The sequence below is a fragment of the Alosa pseudoharengus genome, unplaced genomic scaffold, assembly GCF_046254945.1.
Source record: "Alosa pseudoharengus isolate Yale_2024_CS ecotype anadromous, Long Island Sound unplaced genomic scaffold, YU_APseudo_1.1 YU_APseudo_1.1_scf_14, whole genome shotgun sequence".
NCBI classification, from domain to species: Eukaryota; Metazoa; Chordata; class Actinopteri; order Clupeiformes; family Clupeidae; genus Alosa; species Alosa pseudoharengus.
Genome location: NW_027468609.1, coordinates 10,618,514 through 10,637,822, shown reverse-complemented (window position 1 = coordinate 10,637,822; position 19,309 = coordinate 10,618,514). Strand labels below are relative to the sequence as shown.

At 42.6% G+C, this 19,309-nt stretch overlaps 2 protein-coding genes and 1 long non-coding RNA gene across 3 annotated transcripts in view; 2 read left to right on the top strand and 1 right to left on the bottom strand.

Moving 5' to 3' along the window:
- Positions 1–5,332, top strand: part of cabp1b (calcium binding protein 1b) — a 45,166-nt gene extending 39,834 nt beyond the window's left edge. The window contains exons 3-7 of the mRNA XM_076283838.1: positions 1–75; positions 315–424; positions 1,313–1,387; positions 1,723–1,795; positions 3,203–5,332. The exon at positions 1–75 is cut by the window's left edge and continues 69 nt beyond it. Coding sequence (XP_076139953.1) covers positions 1–75; positions 315–424; positions 1,313–1,387; positions 1,723–1,795; positions 3,203–3,228 — 359 coding nt within the window. The 3' untranslated portion in view covers positions 3,229–5,332. The remainder of the gene's footprint in view (positions 76–314; positions 425–1,312; positions 1,388–1,722; positions 1,796–3,202) is intronic.
- A 3,780-nt stretch (positions 5,333–9,112) lies between these two features.
- LOC143122383 (uncharacterized) lies at positions 9,113–10,592 on the bottom strand. The gene is made up of 3 exons (XR_012986658.1): positions 10,301–10,592; positions 9,805–9,999; positions 9,113–9,625 (listed from the first exon to the last, which is right to left on the bottom strand). It is a non-coding gene; the product is annotated as an uncharacterized LOC143122383 (long non-coding RNA).
- Positions 10,593–18,902: 8,310 nt separating this feature from the next.
- Positions 18,903–19,309, top strand: part of gpat4 (glycerol-3-phosphate acyltransferase 4) — a 39,574-nt gene continuing 39,167 nt past the window's right edge. Inside the window, exon 1 of the mRNA XM_076283837.1 lies at positions 18,903–19,186. The gene's annotated coding sequence lies outside the window, so the exon portion shown is untranslated. The remainder of the gene's footprint in view (positions 19,187–19,309) is intronic.

Here is a 19,309-nt window from a genome sequence, read left to right as displayed (position 1 = left end):
ACTGTATGAGGACCATGGGGTACATGCCCACCGAGATGGAGCTGATCGAACTGAGCCAGCAGATCAACATGAACCGTGAGTGTGTCTGTCTGTAAATGAGTGTGTGTGTGTGTGTGTGTGTGTGTGTGTGTGTGTGTGTGTGCGCATAAGAACACATGCACTCGCACACACACAGAGACACACACACACACACACACACACACACACACACACACACACACACACACACACACTACTCTGTGTCCATCTGTGCATGTGTTTCTGGAGTCTCTGTACAGAGCTGTAGTGCACTGCTGTGTTGTGTTCCTGTGCAGTGGGCGGCCATGTGGACTTTGAGGACTTTGTGGAGCTGATGGGACCAAAGCTGCTGGCCGAGACGGCAGACATGATCGGCATCAAAGAACTGAGGGACGCCTTCAAAGAGGTGAGGAAGAGAGAGAGAAGCGAGGGATACACGGGGTGACGGGGAAAGAGAGAAAGAGAGACGAGTCGGAGGAAAGAGGAAAAAGGAGTTATTGTTATTATCCCCCTCCTCCCCCTTCCATACTAATGGATCTAATGCAGGCCTACTGCATCTTGTTATTTACCCAACCCACCACCTGATGTAGGCCTACTGCATCTTGTTATTTACCCAACCCACCACCTGATGTAGGTCTACTGCACCTTGTTATTTTACCCAACCCACCACCTGATGTAGGCCTACTGCACCTTGTTATTTTACCCAACCCACCACCTGATGTAGGCCTACTGCTCCTTGTTATTTTACCCAACCCACCACCTGATGTAGGCCTTCTGCTCCTTGTTATTTTACCAAACCCACCACCTGATGTAGGCCTTTTTATTTTTATTTATTTATACTTTATTTTACCAGGTGATGTCCCATTGAGATATTCAAATCTCTTTTACAAGGGAGCCCCGGGAGGCCTACTGCAACTTGTTAATTACCCACCTCACCACCTGATGCAAATGCTTTTGGGCAAAACTGTACAGCTGTACAACTTTATCAAATGTCTGCCTCAAATGTCCACGAAGGAGCATACCACTTCCTTAACGCGTTGACCTCTGTTGAAACGCTGTGAGCCGGTAAACTTTTTCTGTGGGGATATTTTAGTTGTTTCCTCCCAAGCTACATGGAACAGTCATGGAAAACACCAAATGAGGGGGAAAAGTGGGTCTTTGTGAAGTCTATTTGAACTGATAATGTTTTATTATGAAGTCTGTTTGAACAATGTTTTATTGTGAAGTCTGTTTGAACAATAATGTCTTTTGTCTTTTCGCCCTGTTACGGTTTCCCGTCTTTCCTCACTTTCAGTTTGACACAAATGGTGACGGCCAGATAAGCACAGCAGAGCTGAGGGAGGCAATGAAGAAACTACTTGGCCAACAGGTGTGTGTGTGTGTGTGTGTGTGTGTGTGTTTTGTGTGCTGGGAATCGACCCACTATTTGCCTAAACTGAAACAGATTCAGTTTCCTTGTAACTATCTAACTATCTAACTAACATCTGCTTTATTGGCCAAACATGCGTGCAGAGCCTGTGATTCTGGTGAAAGATTGACAAATGTCTGAGCTCATTAGCTCATTAAATCTCTCTCTGCTCTTGCAGCATCATACTGATTGACTGGAATTGTTCTCACTGTTGTAATCTGTGCATGGGGAATACAAATTGGGAAACCAAGAAGTGTGGACGTAAATATAAAACTGAGTGTCGCTTTGTGCTTCAGGTTGGCCACAGGGACCTAGAAGACATCCTGCGTGACATTGACCTCAATGGAGATGGACATGTTGACTTCGAAGGTGACCTTTCTCTTGAGCTGACCCCAATTAACGACTCCTCTGGGTGTATTTGACTGTGTGTAGGCTGTGTGTGTGTTCTACCATTTTCAAATTTATGTCAGAAAGGTATCTTGTTCTTGTACTTTTGCACTTTTTGTTCTTGTTCTCGGAGCCCATTTTGATTCCTCGAGTGAAGCAACCTACATATAAGTCTACTTAGCTTACTAGGAACTGAGTGATGCTCTTTGAAGTGAGACAGAGAGAGAGAGAGAATGAGAGTGAGAGAGAGGGAGAAAGAATGAGAAAGCAAGAGAGACAGAGAGAGAGAGAGAGAGAATGAGAGTGAGAGAGAGGGAGAAAGAATGAGAAAGCAAGAGAGAGAGAGAGAGAATGAGAGTGAGAGAGAGGGAGAAAGAATGAGAAAGCAAGAGAGACAGAGAGAGAGAGAGAGAGAGAGAATGAGAGTGAGAGAGAGGGAGAAAGAATGAGAAAGCAAGAGAGAGAGAGAGAGAATGAGAGTGAGAGAGAGGGAGAAAGAATGAGAAAGCAAGAGAGACAGAGAGAGAGAGAGAGAGAGAGAATGAGATAGAGAGAGAGAGGGAGAAAGAATGAGAAAGCAAGAGAGACAGAGAGAGAATGAGAGAGACATAATGAGAAAGCAAGAGTGAGAGAGAGTAAGAGAGAGAGAGAAGAAACAGAGACAGAGCACCAGAGAGAAAGCACGACCGTGGCAGGGTGTGTGTGTGTGTGTGTGTGTGTGTGTGTGTGTGTGTGTGTGTGTGTGTGTGTGTGTGTGTGTGTGTGTGTGTGTGCCACCGAACTGTCCGTCAGATAATCTGCCGAGCGCAGGATTATGGCACCTCATAAAGATTACCCACAGAAATGAGGCGCGCAGGCAGGCAGGCAGGCAGCGGGACAGAAATAGCTCGGGTGGCTTTCCCTATGAAAGAGCACAAAGGCAGATTCTGCCATGATGATTAGGATTGGCCACCCTTTCCTCCTCTCCCAAGCTCCGCTTCAGCCGCAGCAGTGGAGAAGACAGGCAGTGTGTGTGCTGGCTCAGGCTAAAAATAGCCCCCGCTCGCCCGCTCTCTCTCTCTCAATCACGGGGCGATGCTGTTGCTCATTTCCAAAGGCAATTAAACTGTGATGTTCAGGCTTTATGAGTGTCAGGATGTAATGAGATCATTTGAGAGGAAATGGATTCGCTGTGTTTTGCTCATATTCAAATAGTTAGTTTATACTCACAGGAGCTTTCATCTCTATGTTTGGAACATTTATGTTTGTGTGACTGCAAAGGTGTGCCTCAAGCTCACATTTGCAGATCATGATTTTCAACAACAGTTTAAACAATGTCTTGAAATATGTTTTTATTCTGTGACGTTTGTAATTATGTTAATGTTTTTTATGTGTATTTCACACCCTCAGAGTTTGTGCGAATGATGTCTCGTTAAGGGATAGACCAAGAAAATGCACTGCTATCCCCACCCCCTCAGCCTACCCCACAAAACCTGGACATCTATCCTAAGATGCATTAGAGGAAATAGGAGGCGTATTAAGAGCGAGAAGCTGTGAGCCGTCTGAACCAAACGACTGTTGATCCCGCCAGTCTAAACTGAGGAGGTGGGAGTCATCATCTCCTAATATGACAGTATCCTTTCCCTCCCTACGCAACCACCACCTGTTCACAGAGGCTCTGCGAGCAGAGCAGTGACAGGAAACACATCGGCTGTCTCACAACCTCAGAGTACGCCGCTCAACTCCCACCACACAGGGGCTGTCTCACAACCTCAGAGTACGCCGCTCAACTCCCAGCACACAAGGGATACTCGTGTCACGAATCCCCACGCGGCCGCCCAAACTCTGCAACGACTACCGCCTGAATCCCCACGCCGCCGTCCAAACTCCGCCTGAATCCCACACCTCCGTCCAAACTCCGCCTGAATCCCCACGCCGCCACCCAAACTCCGCCTGAATCCCCACACCTCCGTCCAAACTCCGCTTGAATCCCCACGCCGCCGCCCAAACTCTGCAACGACTACTGCCTGAATCCCCACGCCGCCGCCCAAACTCCGCCTGAATCCCCACACCTCCGTCCAAACTCCGCCTGAATCCCCACGCCGCCGCCCAAACTCTGCAACGACTACTGCCTGAATCCCCACGCCGCCGCCCGAACTCCGCCTGAATCCCCACGCCGCCGTCCAAACTCCGCAACGACTACCGCCTGAATCCCCACGCCGCCGCCCAAACTCCGCCTGAATCACCACGCCACCGCCCAAACTCTGCAACGTCTACTGCCTGTTGGCACCTGACTCAGCCACAGCTGGGAACACTTTCACTGCCATTCCCTGACTCTTTTGCAACAAAGATTTACTGATATTTTTGGCTAATAGTGGCCAATTATCATTCCTTCTTAATATATTCCATTTGGATATATTACAAAAAGGTATTAGCAGAATTGCAATAGTGAGGTAATATCTATTTATGTACTGGCGAAAATGTTTATTTGTGTATGTGTGTGTGTGAGAGAGTGTATTGAGAGAAAGAGAGAGAAGGAGGGGAGAGGAGAGGAGAAAAGAGGAAATTGGGGAGGGGTGCACTGTTTTTTTCTGCCCCTCTGGCGAGTTGTCCAATATTACATGCTGTAATGGTAACTGGACACTGATGAGGTCTCATATCAGAACTTGTGATATTAAATATCATCTGAAATGCTGGAGAATCTTCTCTATAAATACTAAGAATATTTGCACTACTGCACTTAACTATAACTAATTTATTTGTATTTTCATTTGAGCGCACACATGCGTCCACTGGCATGAGACCTATATAAACATATCCACGTCTGTGAGGTTGCTGTTTTCTCTGTGGAGTGTGCGGTCCTCGGCCACTCATCGTCCTCCTTATTCTGACCATATCTTGCATGAGTATCTGTGTTATCTTTAACGATGTAGCTAGAGAGCCATGGCGGACTCGACTCGTCTGTCATATTTCATGTCCTGGGTGCTGTGTTATTCACTGACTGACTCTATGCCTGCTGAAGAAGTCTTGTACAGTAATTGGGGGCTGCGTACGCAGCCAGGAAAACATGCAAAAAGATATGTTGGATTCCAAAGGGGAATAAGAACTAGCATACTACTGTGATGAAATATCAAGTGTCATTCTGTTCCATGACCATGTTATACTGTGTGTGTGTGTGTGTGTGTGTGTGTGTGTGTGTGTGTGTGTGTGTGTGTGTGTGTGTGTGTGTGTGTGTGTGTGTGTGTGTGTGTGTATGTGTGTGATATGTAAACTTAATAAAGACATTAAGTGTATGTACATGTATGTGCGTGCATGCGTGTGTGTGTGTGTGTGTGTGTGTGTGTGTGTGTGTGTGTGTGTGTGTGTGTGTGTGTGTGTGTGTAAAAGTTGGTCTTCTTGTGTGGGCTTGCTTTTATGGATGTTGAATATGTGATTGCCTATTTTCAATTTTTTGTCTGGATTAAAGTTAATATGTTTAGATTCTATGCATGCCAAAAACAGCTATCTTTGTAGCAATATAATATATTTGATTAAAGAGTGTTGGAGAGATACTGATCTATGTGTTTCTTTCTGTTGAAGGAGAACAATACACACTGAGATTTAATGGACCATTACACAGCCAATCTTAATCTAACATACCTCTGGGAACCAATCCCACAGACATGTCCATGACAACAAAAGATTGTGATTGTAATCCATTGTTACAATGCAATACAAAGTTCAAATGTAATATTCCACCATTTAATAAATACATTCAGGAGAATATGGGACCTCTAAACTATAGAACATAGTCCTTTCAAAACTCATTTGTGAGATACACAATCACTCCCTTCACTTCTTCTAGTCCTAGCACTTGATGTGAATGCCAAACTAAGCACAACCTGTCCATAACACAATGCTACAGGTGCTTGTTAGACATAATTTCTGCCAAGACAAGGCATGTCTCTCTATGCACACTTGCATAAGACATGCACACTGCAACATAAGACGCTCGGGGGATAGAGACTAATGTGGGGTGTCAGTGGTGCACTCTTATAGGGGTTTAGTGTAGAAACAGAATACCTTCCTAATGCTTGTGTAGCCTAGCAGTGGTTCTCAAACTGTTGTACGGGTACCACCGGTGGTACGTGGACTCTCTATAGTGGCACTCTGGGAGACTCCAAGATGTTTTTCAGGAAGACAAAATAATCACTTATATCAAAATATATCATTAAAAAAATCCTTAACCACGCAATACTAAACTTAAAATTAACCTAGTTTTTGTCAATCTTGAAAAAAACGACACAAAACACTATGTAGGCCTATAAAGTTAAAATATGTAGTTAAATTGTCCTACGCTACTGTATTTTAATGGCAGTCATAATGGTGGTACTTGGAGAGCCAATAGTTTTCTGAGGTGGTACTCATTGTGAAAAGTTTGAGAACCACTGGCCTATAGCCCAGTAGGCCTCGGGTCAAATGTGGACAATGGAACAACACACACAGGCCTACCTGAGCAAGCACAGACAAGTGCTGATGAGAACAGGGCAGTCTCACTGTGTCTGTCAGCAGTGTCAAAACACAGAAGAGAAAGTGATCAGATGTTGCATGAACATGTGCTTCAATGAAGGTAGGCCATCACAGCATGGAACAGGAGCACCTTCAGCTGGTAGACAATGGTCTTACACTTACTGTACTACAGGGGCACTGATAAAGAGTAGGCCTATGTCAAAAGCATCTACAGATGTGTTGTATAAAATATTACTCTGGTAAACAAACCCTTTTACGGCATAATACATGGGATCAGGGATGAACCAAATGCAAAGCTCCCTGAGAGTAGCCTAGCAAAGAGGCCTACCTTAATTTCATTAAATACATTTTCATTAAGAAACAAGATACAGGAATATTATGGCGTTCCATTAGTGCCATAAATAATGCCTATGTCGACTAAATATTGCTTTTGTCAACTACTTATGTCCACTGAAGATGTCTATGCAACATTCACTTTACGACAGACGTGACAAAACGGCCTTGTTCATGTCATTGCTCACCTTACAAAACGACACCTCCTAGTGTTGACTGTGATATTGTGCCATGACTCTGTTGTTGCACATGTCGTCAAGTATGTCGACAGGCCTGTTGTTTGATTCTGCTGTTGTGCATGTCGTCTTCTGTGTCGTTTGGATCAGCTGTTGTGCCTGTCGTCTGCTGTGTCGTTTGATTCAGCTGTTGTGCACGTTGTCTTCTGTGTCGTTTGGATCAGCTGTTGTGCATGTCGTCTTCTATGTCGTTTGGTTTTAATGTTGTGCATGTTGTCTTCTGTGTTGTTTGAATCAGCTGTTGTGCACGTTGTCTTCTGTGTCGTTTGGATCAGCTGTTGTGCATGTTGTCTTCTGTGTCGTTTGGATCAGCTGTTGTGCATGTCGTCTTCTATGTCGTTTGGTTTTAATGTTGTGCATGTCGTCTTCTGTGTCGTTTGGATCAGCTGTTGTGCCTGTCGTCTGCTGTGTCATTTGATTCAGCTGTTGTGCCTGTCGTCTGCTGTGTCGTTTGATTCTGCTGTTGTGCATGTCGTCTTCTATGTCGTTTGGTTTTAATGTTGTGCATGTCCTCTTCTGTGTTGTTTGAATCAGCTGTTGTGCATGTCGTCCTCTCTGTCGTTTGTTTTTAATGTTGTGCATGTCGTCCTCTCTGTCGTTTGTTTTTAATGTTGTGCATGTTGTCTGCTCTGTCGTTTGATTCTGCTGTTGTGTCGTCCTCTCTGTCGTTTGGTTTTAATTTGGGTTTAATGTTGTGTCGTCTGCTGTGTCATTTCATTCTGCTGTTCATCCCCCCCCCCAATCAAACGTGGATAAACCAATCGCGGCTCAGCACCAGGCACTCTCGGCCAACTTCAGCCCAGACAGAGCTCGAACTGCCGAAATTCTATCGAAATTGGTTGCAGTTCACCTTTAGTTCCTCTAGGGGCGGTCGCAAAAAAAACGTCCCCCCACTGCTTTTCGATGGATTTTCCAACAGTTGCGACACTTTTTGATGTTCGTCATGGCTCATGTGCACCTCAACAGTCCCTATATTTCAGTGTTTCTCAAACTTTTTCAGACCCAGGACCACTAAACCAAAAAAAAAAAAACTCACGGACCACCTAGCTAAGAAAAGAGTAGACCTACTTCAACAGTATATTATACAATAGTTTACTCACTGAACCACCTTGCTTATCGTCTTTGCACCTTGCTTATTGTGTCAGAGGATTCATATGATTTAAACTGGCATAGCTTACATAGGCAGTGTTGCAGAACTGTTTGGAATTACATACAAGTTAGTTCAATATTGCAAACAACTCATCTATATTATATTTTACCAGGTCTGTTCGCGTACCACCTGTGGTTCCTGGACCACACTTTGAGAAACACTGCTGTATTTTGTGGTCGTCAAAAGAGTGTTAGCCTTACCAGGCAACAGCTTTATTACTTGCAAATTTAGATACCCAATATTTACAACATCGTCTCAGATATGTCAGCATGCTGTGGCCTACAGATCTAGTTAAAGCATTTCTGTTAGTGTCCTATTCAGTTATTTTGATAAAATAAAAGTTGCCACCACACAGCCTTGACAATATTGTAAGACTCAGCCATAATCATGTGTCAAATAAATATACAAATTATCAATTACAGCTTAAATGTTAAAAATAAGTTCTATCAATACACACCCACTGTTTCCATAACACACTTGCAACTCAATAGGCAATCAACCATTTCAATAAAACAGTTGCAACTCATATTTCAAATAGCTGGTGAGACTGCAGCATAAAAAGGTGACTGATACATTTTAGATATTTTATTCATTTTTCAATGTGTGAAACAAGTGTGTGTTAAAAAAAAAAAAAACAGGGGAAAAAACAACAAAAATACCTGAAGGGAGGTATGGTGAGACGGCAACATAGAAAGGAGGTTTGACACTCATTTATATTTTCAAAAAAGATTTTAGTTCCTAATGTCTGAAGTGTGTGTGTGAACAACAGAAAAAACACAATGTGCAAAGGATGGATAGCTGTCTATAAACTCTGCACACCTATAACAGGGACAAGCTAAGGAGGATGCAGCACGTTTGATGGAGCCAGGAGTGTTAGGGGAGATGTTGAAGATGTTGAAGCTGAAGGCTGTTCATCCTACTGTACACCTTTCTAGTCCTCAGCATCCTTGGTCCTACTGTAGGTAAGCAGAACAGGCACAGTGGAGAATGGAGGGAGAGAACAGAGCAGGTAACATTCAGTTTATACTTGGAACAACTTCACATTCACAGCTGCCACATTAACTCATAACCTTGAATTGAATGACCTTGAATTTCTTGAATTTCCCCTGGGGATCAATAAAGTATCTATCTATCTATAACCATAGACCAAAGCAAGAGGCCATCTCCAGCAAGACACACCACACAGCCAACCACCTTACATCCACACATAAACTGTAACGATAACATGAAGACAGATGTTGTTGGGGATGACTTTCTGAGCGATGTTGAGAACAGTACAAAGCTGACAGCCAACCAAAATCCATCAAATTTTAGCTATCATATTCAAGGAGAGACTTTTCTTAATTGGTCAGTGAGGACACTTATCATTATAGTAATCGTTCCTGATGTGAACTGCCATTAACAGAGACAACCATACTCATTTATCCTTCATGACTGCCAACCCACTCCCATTTCAGTGTCCAACCTGCCATGCACGTCTTTAGTAGAGTGAGCAGTGCTGTCCAGAAAAACCTGGTTGAGGAGGAGAAACGGCCACAGTCCTCCCTGAAAACATCATGGTTCCTTGAGAAAGTAGACCACCGGTTCGACCGTGTCGTAATTGCCCTAAGCAGATTGAACGAGAATGAGTAAGAGAAAGCCATAAACTTGCATTGGGACACCTTCCATCTTTTTTGTGGCCTGAAGATTGGTCACAAGGGCAGCTGGATACCAGTTCAAAACGTAGTGGTGACTGCTGCAACATTAATCCTGGAAGTAAGCCAGGTACAGAAGTGCATTCTCACCAGTAGCTTGTCCGAGGACTGCCCGGAGAACACTTTCAGCTGCATCAGACAGAGGAATCCTGTCCCAACGCCAGTGGAGTTTCAACACAGTTGTCCAGTTCCTCTCGACGGTCAAAACCGGAAGCTACCAGGAGGATGGCTGTGACCATCCTCCTGGACTTCCTGGATATCAAGGAGACCATCTGCAATCTTGGTCTGAGGGAGGAGGAGAGGAGCTGATAAACGCTACAGCAACACCTGACTTAACAAAAACAGATACTACTGTATTATATCATCTTGTAGGATACATTGTTAAGAGGGTCATAAGCAATTGACTTTGTGAGTAATGCCAGCATGCTGTAACAGGAAATGGCAATGACGGCACATTTCTTTCATGCTATGACCTAAAAAAGAAATTGTCAGCACATACATCAGAAGCAAACCTTGGGAGCAAGATTCAAAGCAGAGAGGCAAGGACGTTTAAAAATCCTTCTGTGCCTAAGCCCATGCCACCCACCTTGGTTGTTGCCATGGATGTACTTGGCCTGTCAGTTCCAGCTTCAGGGAGCCCCCAGCAGCCTAATCTTCATGCCAACCACCACTCCAATAACCACCCGTCAACCTGGTCACAGCCCGACAGAACAAAAAGGGCTGAGAATAACGACACATGTCTATGTCATAATGAGGTACCTATTGTACATGTGGTGTTTACCTAATGTCTTGATGAAATGATAGCCAAATTAAGTCTGATGTGAGCTCTGAATATCATAACCATGGGTGTTAGCTACACATGGTGATGGAAATATTGAGAAATGTTAGGTGGTTTCACTACTAACAATTAGAACTTCAGAGTAACATTTATAATATTGATGAGGTAGGTGTTAGCAAACCTGTGAGTTCCCCAGGGATGCAAACAGAGGTATGGTCAAAAAGGAGTGAGATTATCGAAGCCCACGCCCCCGCAGGAAATATCATATAATTACATTTTGCCACCACCTCTGCCATCCAGGGCTCACCCTATTCACACAAAAATGTTCTTTAAAATACACTGTCCCAGTTCCTTCTGTGACTGGCAATGGCACATCCTGTTAAGGACAAAGTCCCTGGAATATCACTGTAGCTCTCTGCCTGAAATGGGGCTTTGCTTGCTACATAATGATTCAATAACGGCTGCAGATTTACCATGCCATTATCATATGAATATACCTCATTTTTTAATGGGTGGCAGGGCTGTATGTTAACTTTTTCGTTGTTAGCACTGGTGCTACAGAACCACACAAGGTAAAAAGGACATATATCCACAAAAGGTTAAAAGGACATTTTATCCTTCTTATAAAGACCACTGACCTAATGATAGGCAATGTCCTCGTCACTTCAGCTTCTCTCGGCATCTGCAAATCTCACATATGTATTTAAGAAATTATTTGGCAGATACAGCAATACAAATTATTCCATCAACATTACATCAAGAACACAAACCTGCAGTGGTGAGACCTTAGAAGTGCAAATTTACAGGGAAATAAATGATCTGAAAGCAGTTGGAGCAAAACTATCTAGCTATATCAGGTTCAAAGCAAATGTAGCACATTAATTTACTCGTTATTACAAACTCGTTGATAACCAGCACATCTGAATATAGTTACCATGCTGAATGAAACGTATTTGATCAAAATCACGTTGGTGTCCTAGCTCATAGCATGTTTAACGTTAACACTAATGTTATTTATATATCATTATAAACAAATATCATTATAAACTTAAAACCCCATTGATAACCAATCTAATTAAACAACGTCGTACTTACCACTGACATTATTAGGCAGACAGCAATGGAATTGAATGAGGCCAAATGGCGAATGTCAATTTGTCAAAGTTTGGAACTTTTAACTCTCAGCATAATAAGAAGTGACTTGGGAATATAGCCGCCATTTTTCCATGGTCTTCTACTTCTGCCCTCTAGCACCTTCCCAGGGTCGATAGATATATACATTCCTCTCTAACAACAAATCACGCAGACCACAAGTTCCAGTTCACTTTTCATGGTGTTGATGAAGTAGGGTAAAACTGAGAAATGAAAACACAACATTTATCCTAGTTATCCTATTAAATAAGCTGGCTACAGAAAATTACCCTAGCTGCTAAATTAGGTTCGCCATATGGCTAACGTGACTAAATACCCTTCGGAGGGTGTGCTAATTCGTTTACAAGTTAACATTAAATAAGTGACATTAATGTCATTATATTTCTAATAATCTCGTAAACATAGCATTTCATTCACACGTACCAACGATGCTTTCAAAAGCCAACTTGAAGCTTAAAGAGGTTTAAAACCAGTGCAGATCACCATAACTTTCCGATCCAGTGTGTAACGAGTCCAAGGCATATGACATCATCAGACAAAGACGTAAGTATCCGAAGCGCTACCCACTTTCACCATTAGATGGCATTAGTGCCCCATTACTCTCATCTCTGATTACTAAACCTGTAAAAAACATGGAATTAAATTCGTTGAACACAGGACAAAATGCATGCATCAGAATATGGCACTGCCTAGTTTGTATGCCCTTTGGTATGCCATTTGTGTGCACCTATTGTTTTGTTAAATTAAAGACTTTTCCTTAACTCTATTTATTGAGAAGAATAGGCTATATAGCCTAGTGCACCAACTGATCAAATAAGGATGATCCAAGCTGTCAGAGGAGGTCTGGAATGCATGACCTGTTGAACAACACAAATAAATAAATTACAAAAACAGCAAATAGCAAGAGAGAAACTGACATGCCTTACATATTACAATTTCAATTTCCCTTTATCTGCAGCCTTGCCATTTTTTACTGAAAAAATCACATTAGCATCACATTGTCCTGTCGGCAGTGGGCCGACATTCTCACCTTTATCGACAGTAACCTGACCAGCTTCTAGCTCAGTGGACATGGCATTTACTGTATATACAGGGCATAGGAAACGTGTGGATGGGAGCAGAACATTTATCATGGATCGGCAAGTAAATACTGTCATTAACTCCTTTGATGGAATGAAATAAATTACCACCTCCTTGCCTGATGAGCTGAACAAGGGACAACAAGGGACAACAAGGAGGTGGCCTCATTGTGGTCATTTATTCCAGTCCATAATTATCAAAGGAGTTAATGACGAAATGTTCTTGCAGAGCATGATACATTTTCTGCTCCCATCCAAAAGTTTCCTACACCCTATATAGGCCTATGCAGTAAATGCTACACCCACTAAGCTGGTCAGGCTACTGTCGGTAAAGGTGAGAATGTACTGTAGGCCTACTGTCAACGGGTTGCCCAATGTGATTCAAATGTAATGTTTTCAGCCAAAATGGCAGGCTGCAGACAAAGGGAAATTGAAAATGTATATGTAAGACATGTCAGTTTCGCTCTTTTTTTGCTGTTTCTGTAATTTATGTATTTCTGTTGTTCAACAGACCATCCATTCGAGATAGAGTCATCTGACAGCTTGGGTTATCCTGACCAGTTGATCAATTGATGCACTGGACTGGACTGAATAAACAGAGTTAAGGAAAAGTCTTTAATTTGGCAAAACATGAGGTGCACACAAATGGCACACAAAAGGGCACACAAACTAGGCCGTGTCATGTTCAGTTAAATGCATTTTGTCCTGTGTTCAACGAATGTAATTCCATGTTTTTAAGGTTTAGTCAGAGAATGTCTAGCTCTGGTTTAGTAATCAGAGACGAGAGTAATGGTCCACTAATGCCATCTAATGGTGAAAGTGGGTAGCGCTTCGGATACTTACGTCTTTGTCTGATGATGTCATATGCCTTGGACTCAACGAACGTTATCGTTACACACTGGATCGGAAAGTATGGTGGTTTAAAACCTCTTTAAGCTTCAAGTTGGCTTTTGAAAGCATCGTTGGTACGTGTGAATGAAATGCTTTGTTTACGAGATTATTAGAACTATAATGACATCAATGTCACTTATTTAATGTTAACTTGTAAACGAATTAGCACACCACCGAAGGATATTAGTCACGTTAGCCTTCTGGCGAGCCTGATTTAGCAGCTAGGCTAATTTTCTGTAGCCCGCTTATTTAATAGGCTAGAGCTAAATGTTGTGTTTTCATTTCTCAGTTTTACCATACTTCATCAACACCATGAAAAGTTAACTGGAACTTGTGGTCTACGTGATTTGTTGTTGGAGAGGAGTGTATCTATCTGTCAACCCTGGGAAGGTGCAATGGGTAGAGGGCAGAAGTAGAAGACCATGGAAAAATGGCGGAGATATTTCCAAGCCACTTCTGATCATGCTGAGAGTTAAACAGTTCCAAACTTTGACAAATTGACATTCGCCAGTTGGCCTCATTCAATTCCATTGCTGTCTGCCTAATGATGTCAGTGGTCAGTACGACGCTTTTTTAAGCGAGACAGCTCACAGACATTAGTGTTAACGTTAGACATGCTATGAGCTAGGACACAAACGAGATTTTGATCAAATACGTTTCATTCAGCATGTTAACTATATTCATATGTGCTGGTTATCAACGAGTTTGTGATTACTGTTCTTCAGATGAACAGTGGAGTAATTTAATGTGCTACATTTGCTTTGAACCTGATATAGCTAGATAGGAGTTGTTGCTCCAACTGCCTTCAGATCATTTATTTCCCTGTAAATTTGCACTTCTAAAGTCTCACCACTGCAGGTTTGTGTTCTTGAAGTAATGTTGATGGAATAATTTGTATTGCTGTATCTGCCAAATAATTTCTTAAATACATATGTGAACTTTGCAGATGATGAGAGAGGCTGAAGTGACAAGAGGACATTGCCTATCATTAGGTCAGTGGTCTTTATAAGAAGGATAAAATGTCCTTTTTACCTTATATAGTATAAGTATATATACTCTTTTGATCCCGCGAGGGAAATTTGGTCTCTGCATTTATCCCAGTCCACAATATTATAAATGTTACTCTGAAGTTCTAATTGTTAGTAGTGAAACCACCTAACATTTCTCAATATTTCCATCACCATGTGTAGCTAACACCCATGGTTATGATATTCAGAGCTCACATCAGACTTAATTTGGCTATCATTTCATCAAGACATTAGGTAAACACCACATGTACAATAGGTACCTCATTATGACATAGACATGTGTCGTTATTCTCAGCCCTTTTTGTTCTGTCGGGCTGTGACCAGGTTGACGGGTGGTTATTGGAGTGGTGGTTGGCATGAAGATTAGGCTGCTGGGGGCTCCCTGAAGCTGGAACTGACAGGCCAAGTACATCCATGGCAACAACCAAGGTGGGTGGCATGGGCTTAGGCACAGAAGGATTTTTAAACGTCCTTGCCTCTCTGCTTTGAATCTTGCTCCCAAGGTTTGCTTTTGATGTATGTGCTGACAATTTCTTTTTTAGGTCATAGCATGAAAGAAGTGTGCCGTCATTGCCATTTCCTGTTACAGCATGCTGGCATTACTCACAAAGTCAATTGCTTATGACCCTCTTAACAATGTATCCTACAAGATGATATAATACAGTAGTATCTGTTTTTGTTAAGTCAGGTGTTGCTGTAGCGTTTATCAGCTCCTCTCCTCCTCCCTCAGACCAAGACTGCAGATGGTCTCCTTGATATCCAGGAAGTCCAGGAGGATGGTCACAGCCATCCTCCTGGTAGCTTCCGGTTTCGACCGTCGAGAGGAACTGGACAACTGTGTTGAAACTCCACTGGCGTTGGGACAGGATTCCTCTGTCTGATGCAGCTGAAAATGTTCTCCAGGCAATCCTTGGACAAGCTACTGGTGAGAATGAACTTCTGTCCCTGGCTTAACATCTCTTAGTGTACTTCCAGGATTAATGTTGCAGAAGTCAGCAGTCACCACTACATTTTCAACTGGTTTCCAGCTGCCCTTGTGACCAATCCTCAGGCCATGAAAAAGATGGAAGGTGTCCCAAAGCAAGCTGATGGCTTTCTCATACTCATTCTCTTTCAATCTGCCCAGGGCAATTACGACATGGCGGTAGGACATAAGGTCGAACCAGTGGTCTACTTTCTCAAGGAACCATGAGGTTTTCAGGGAGGACTGTGGCCGTTTCTCCTCTTCAACCAGGTTTTTCTGGACAGCACTGGTCACTCTACTAAAGACTTGCATGGCAGGTTGGACACTGAAATGGGAGTGGGTTGGCAGTCATGAAGGATAAATGGTTGTCCCTGTGTTAATGGTCGTTCACATCAGGAACGATAACTATAATGATAAGTGTCCTCACTGACCAATTAAGAAAAGTGAAAAGTGAATCCTTGAATATGATAGCTAAAATTTGATGGATTTTGGTTGCCTGTCCGCTTTGTATTGTTCTCAACATCACTCAGAAAGTCATCCCCAATAACATCTGTCTTCATGTTATCGTTACAGTTTATGTGTGGATGTAAGGTGGTTGGCTGTGTGTGGTGGGTCTTGCTGGAGATGGCCTCTTGCTTTGGTCTATGGTTATGACTTAATGTGGCAGCTGTGAATGTGTTGTTCCAAGTATAAACTGAATGTTACCTGCTCTGTTCTCTCCCTCCATTCTCCACTGTGTCTGTTCTGCTTACCTAGGACCAAGGATGCCGAGGATGAGAAAGGTGTGCGGTAGGATGCCTTCAGCTTCAACGTCTTCAACACCTCCCCTAACACTCCTGGCTCCATCAAATGTGCTGCATCCCCCTTAGCTTGTCCCTGTTATAGGTGTGCTTAGTTATGGACAGCTACCCATCCTTTGCACATTGTGTCTTTTCTGTTGTTCACACACAGTTCAGACATTGGGAACTGAAATCTTTATTTTTTGAAACTATAAATGAATGTCAAACCTCCTTTCTATGTTGCAGTCCCACCACACCTCCCTTCCGGTATTTTTGTTGTTTTCCCCTGTTCTTTTTGTTCACACACACTTGTTTCACACATTGAAAAATGAATAAAATATCTAAAATGTATCAGTCACCTTTTTATGCTGCAGTCTCACCAGCTATGTGAAATATGAGTTGCAACTGTTTTATTGAAATGGTTGATTGCCTATTGAGTTGCAAGTGTGTTATGGAAACAGTGGGTGTGTATTGATAGAACTTTTTTTTTAACATTTAAGCTGTAATTGATCCTTTCTATATTTATTTGACACATGATTATGGCTGAGTCTTACAATTGTATCAATGCTGTGGTGGCAACTTTTATTTTATCAAAATAACTGAATAGGACACTAACAGAAATGCCTAAACACTAGATCTGTAGGCCACAGCATGCTGACATATCTGAGACGATGTTGTAAATATTGGGTATCTAAATTTGCAAGTAATAAAGCTGTTGCCCGGTAAGGCTAACACTCTTTTGACAACCACAAAATACAGCAGTGTTTCTCTAAGTGTGGTCCAGGAACCACAGGTGGTACGCGAGCAGACCTGGTAAGATATAATATAGATGAGTTGTTTGCAATATTGAACCAACTTGTATGTAATTCCAAACAGTTCTGCAACACTGCCTATGTAAGCTATGCCAGTTTAAATTATATGAATCCTCTGACACAATAAGCAAGGTGCAAAGACGATAAGCAAGGTGGTTCTAAGCTATTGTATAATATACTGTTGAAGTAGGTCTACTCTTTTTTTTAGCTAGGTGGTCCGTGAGTTTTTTTCTTCTTTTTTTTGGTGAAGTGGTCCTGGGTCTGAAAAAGTTTGAGAAACACTGACATATAGGGACTGTTGAGGTGCACACGAACCATGACGAACATCAAAAAGTGTCGCAACTCAGTCCATGGCTCTACAGGGTCAGAGAATGTCTACAGATGTTTCTCTTTCGATGGAAAATCCATCGAAAAGCAGTGGGGGGACGTTTTTTTTGCGACCGCCCCTAGAGGAACTAAAGGTGAACTGCAACCAATTTCGATAGAATCGGCAGTTCGAGCTCTGTCTGGGCTGAAGTTGGCCGAGAGTGCCTGGTGCTGAGCCGCGATTGGTTTATCCACGTTTGATGGGGGGGGGGGGGATGAACAGCAGAATGAAATGACACAGCAGACGACACAACATTAAACCCAAATTAAAACCAAACGACAGAGAGGACGACACACACAACAGCAGAATCAAACGACAGAGCAGACAACATGCACAACATTAAAAACAAACGACAGAGAGGACGACATGCACAACAGCTGATTCAAACAACACAGAAGACGACATGCACAACATTAAAACCAAACGACATAGAAGACGACATGCACAACAGCAGAATCAAATGACAGCTGACGACATGCACAACACCTGATCCAAACGACACAGAAGACAACATGCACAACAGCTGAATCAAACGACACAGCAGACGACAGGCACAACAGCTGATCCAAACGACACAGAAGACGACATGCACAACAGCTGAATCAAACGACACAGAAGACGACATGCACAACAGCTGATTCAAACAACACAGAAGACAACATGCACAACATTAAAACCAAACGACATAGAAGACGACATGCACAACAGCTGATCCAAACGACACAGAAGACAACATGCACAACAGCTGATCCAAACGACACAGAAGACGACATGCACAACAGCAGAATCAAACAACAGGCCTGTCGACATACTTGACGACATGTGCAACAACAGAGTCATGGCACAATATCACAGTCAACACTAGGGGGTGTCGTTTTGTAAGGTGAGCAATGACATGAACAAGGCCGTTTTGTCACGTCTGTCGTAAAGTGAATGTTGCATAGACATCTTCAGTGGACATAAGTAGTTGACAAAAGCAATATTTAGTCGACATAGGCATTATTTATGGCACTAATGGAACGCCATAGAATATAGCATGTTTTTGATATGGACAATATATTTTTTATGGTAGGCTATGTGGAAAACTATAGCCTATCATTTTTTTTATTTGATTGTTAATAGCTACTGTAGAGAGACCCATATGCTCATGCATGTGAACTGAAGCACAGGTATGCACTATCAGACATAATAGGCAGTTTTATGACATCATTAAGTTATAAAACCTGTCAGGATTTAAGATTTGGCTGGTGATTTGTTAAGACAACGATAACAACTTCCTCCATTTATCTATTCGGTTCGCCTTTGTCCGTTTACGTGATTGTCATTGTATTTTGCATTAGTTAGGCTAAGTTTTCTTTTTCTCTCTGGGGCGACGTTATTATCATTCAATGCATCCATGGGCCACCTGATTTAGCGCTACCGCTTTCCCTTCTCTACTGTCCCAAGTCTCACGACTGCGTTTGCAACCTTCGGAGATGTGGCGAATGGCTCTCTCCGCCAAAACCAGCATACGGCTATTACGACTGCCTTAGTTAGATACCTATCATACACATTAAATATGTAGCTCTGTATGGCTTTCCAACTCATGAACTCGCAGACTAATGTTTTCCAGGCTATTGTTGGTAAGTATCGTTATAATTACCAAACCTAGTTTTTTTGCATAGCCTACGAGGTGGCAATTGTTTTATTACATGCTATGCTAGCTTCCATAGCCAGCTAAGCATATGAATGAAAATGCATGCCAT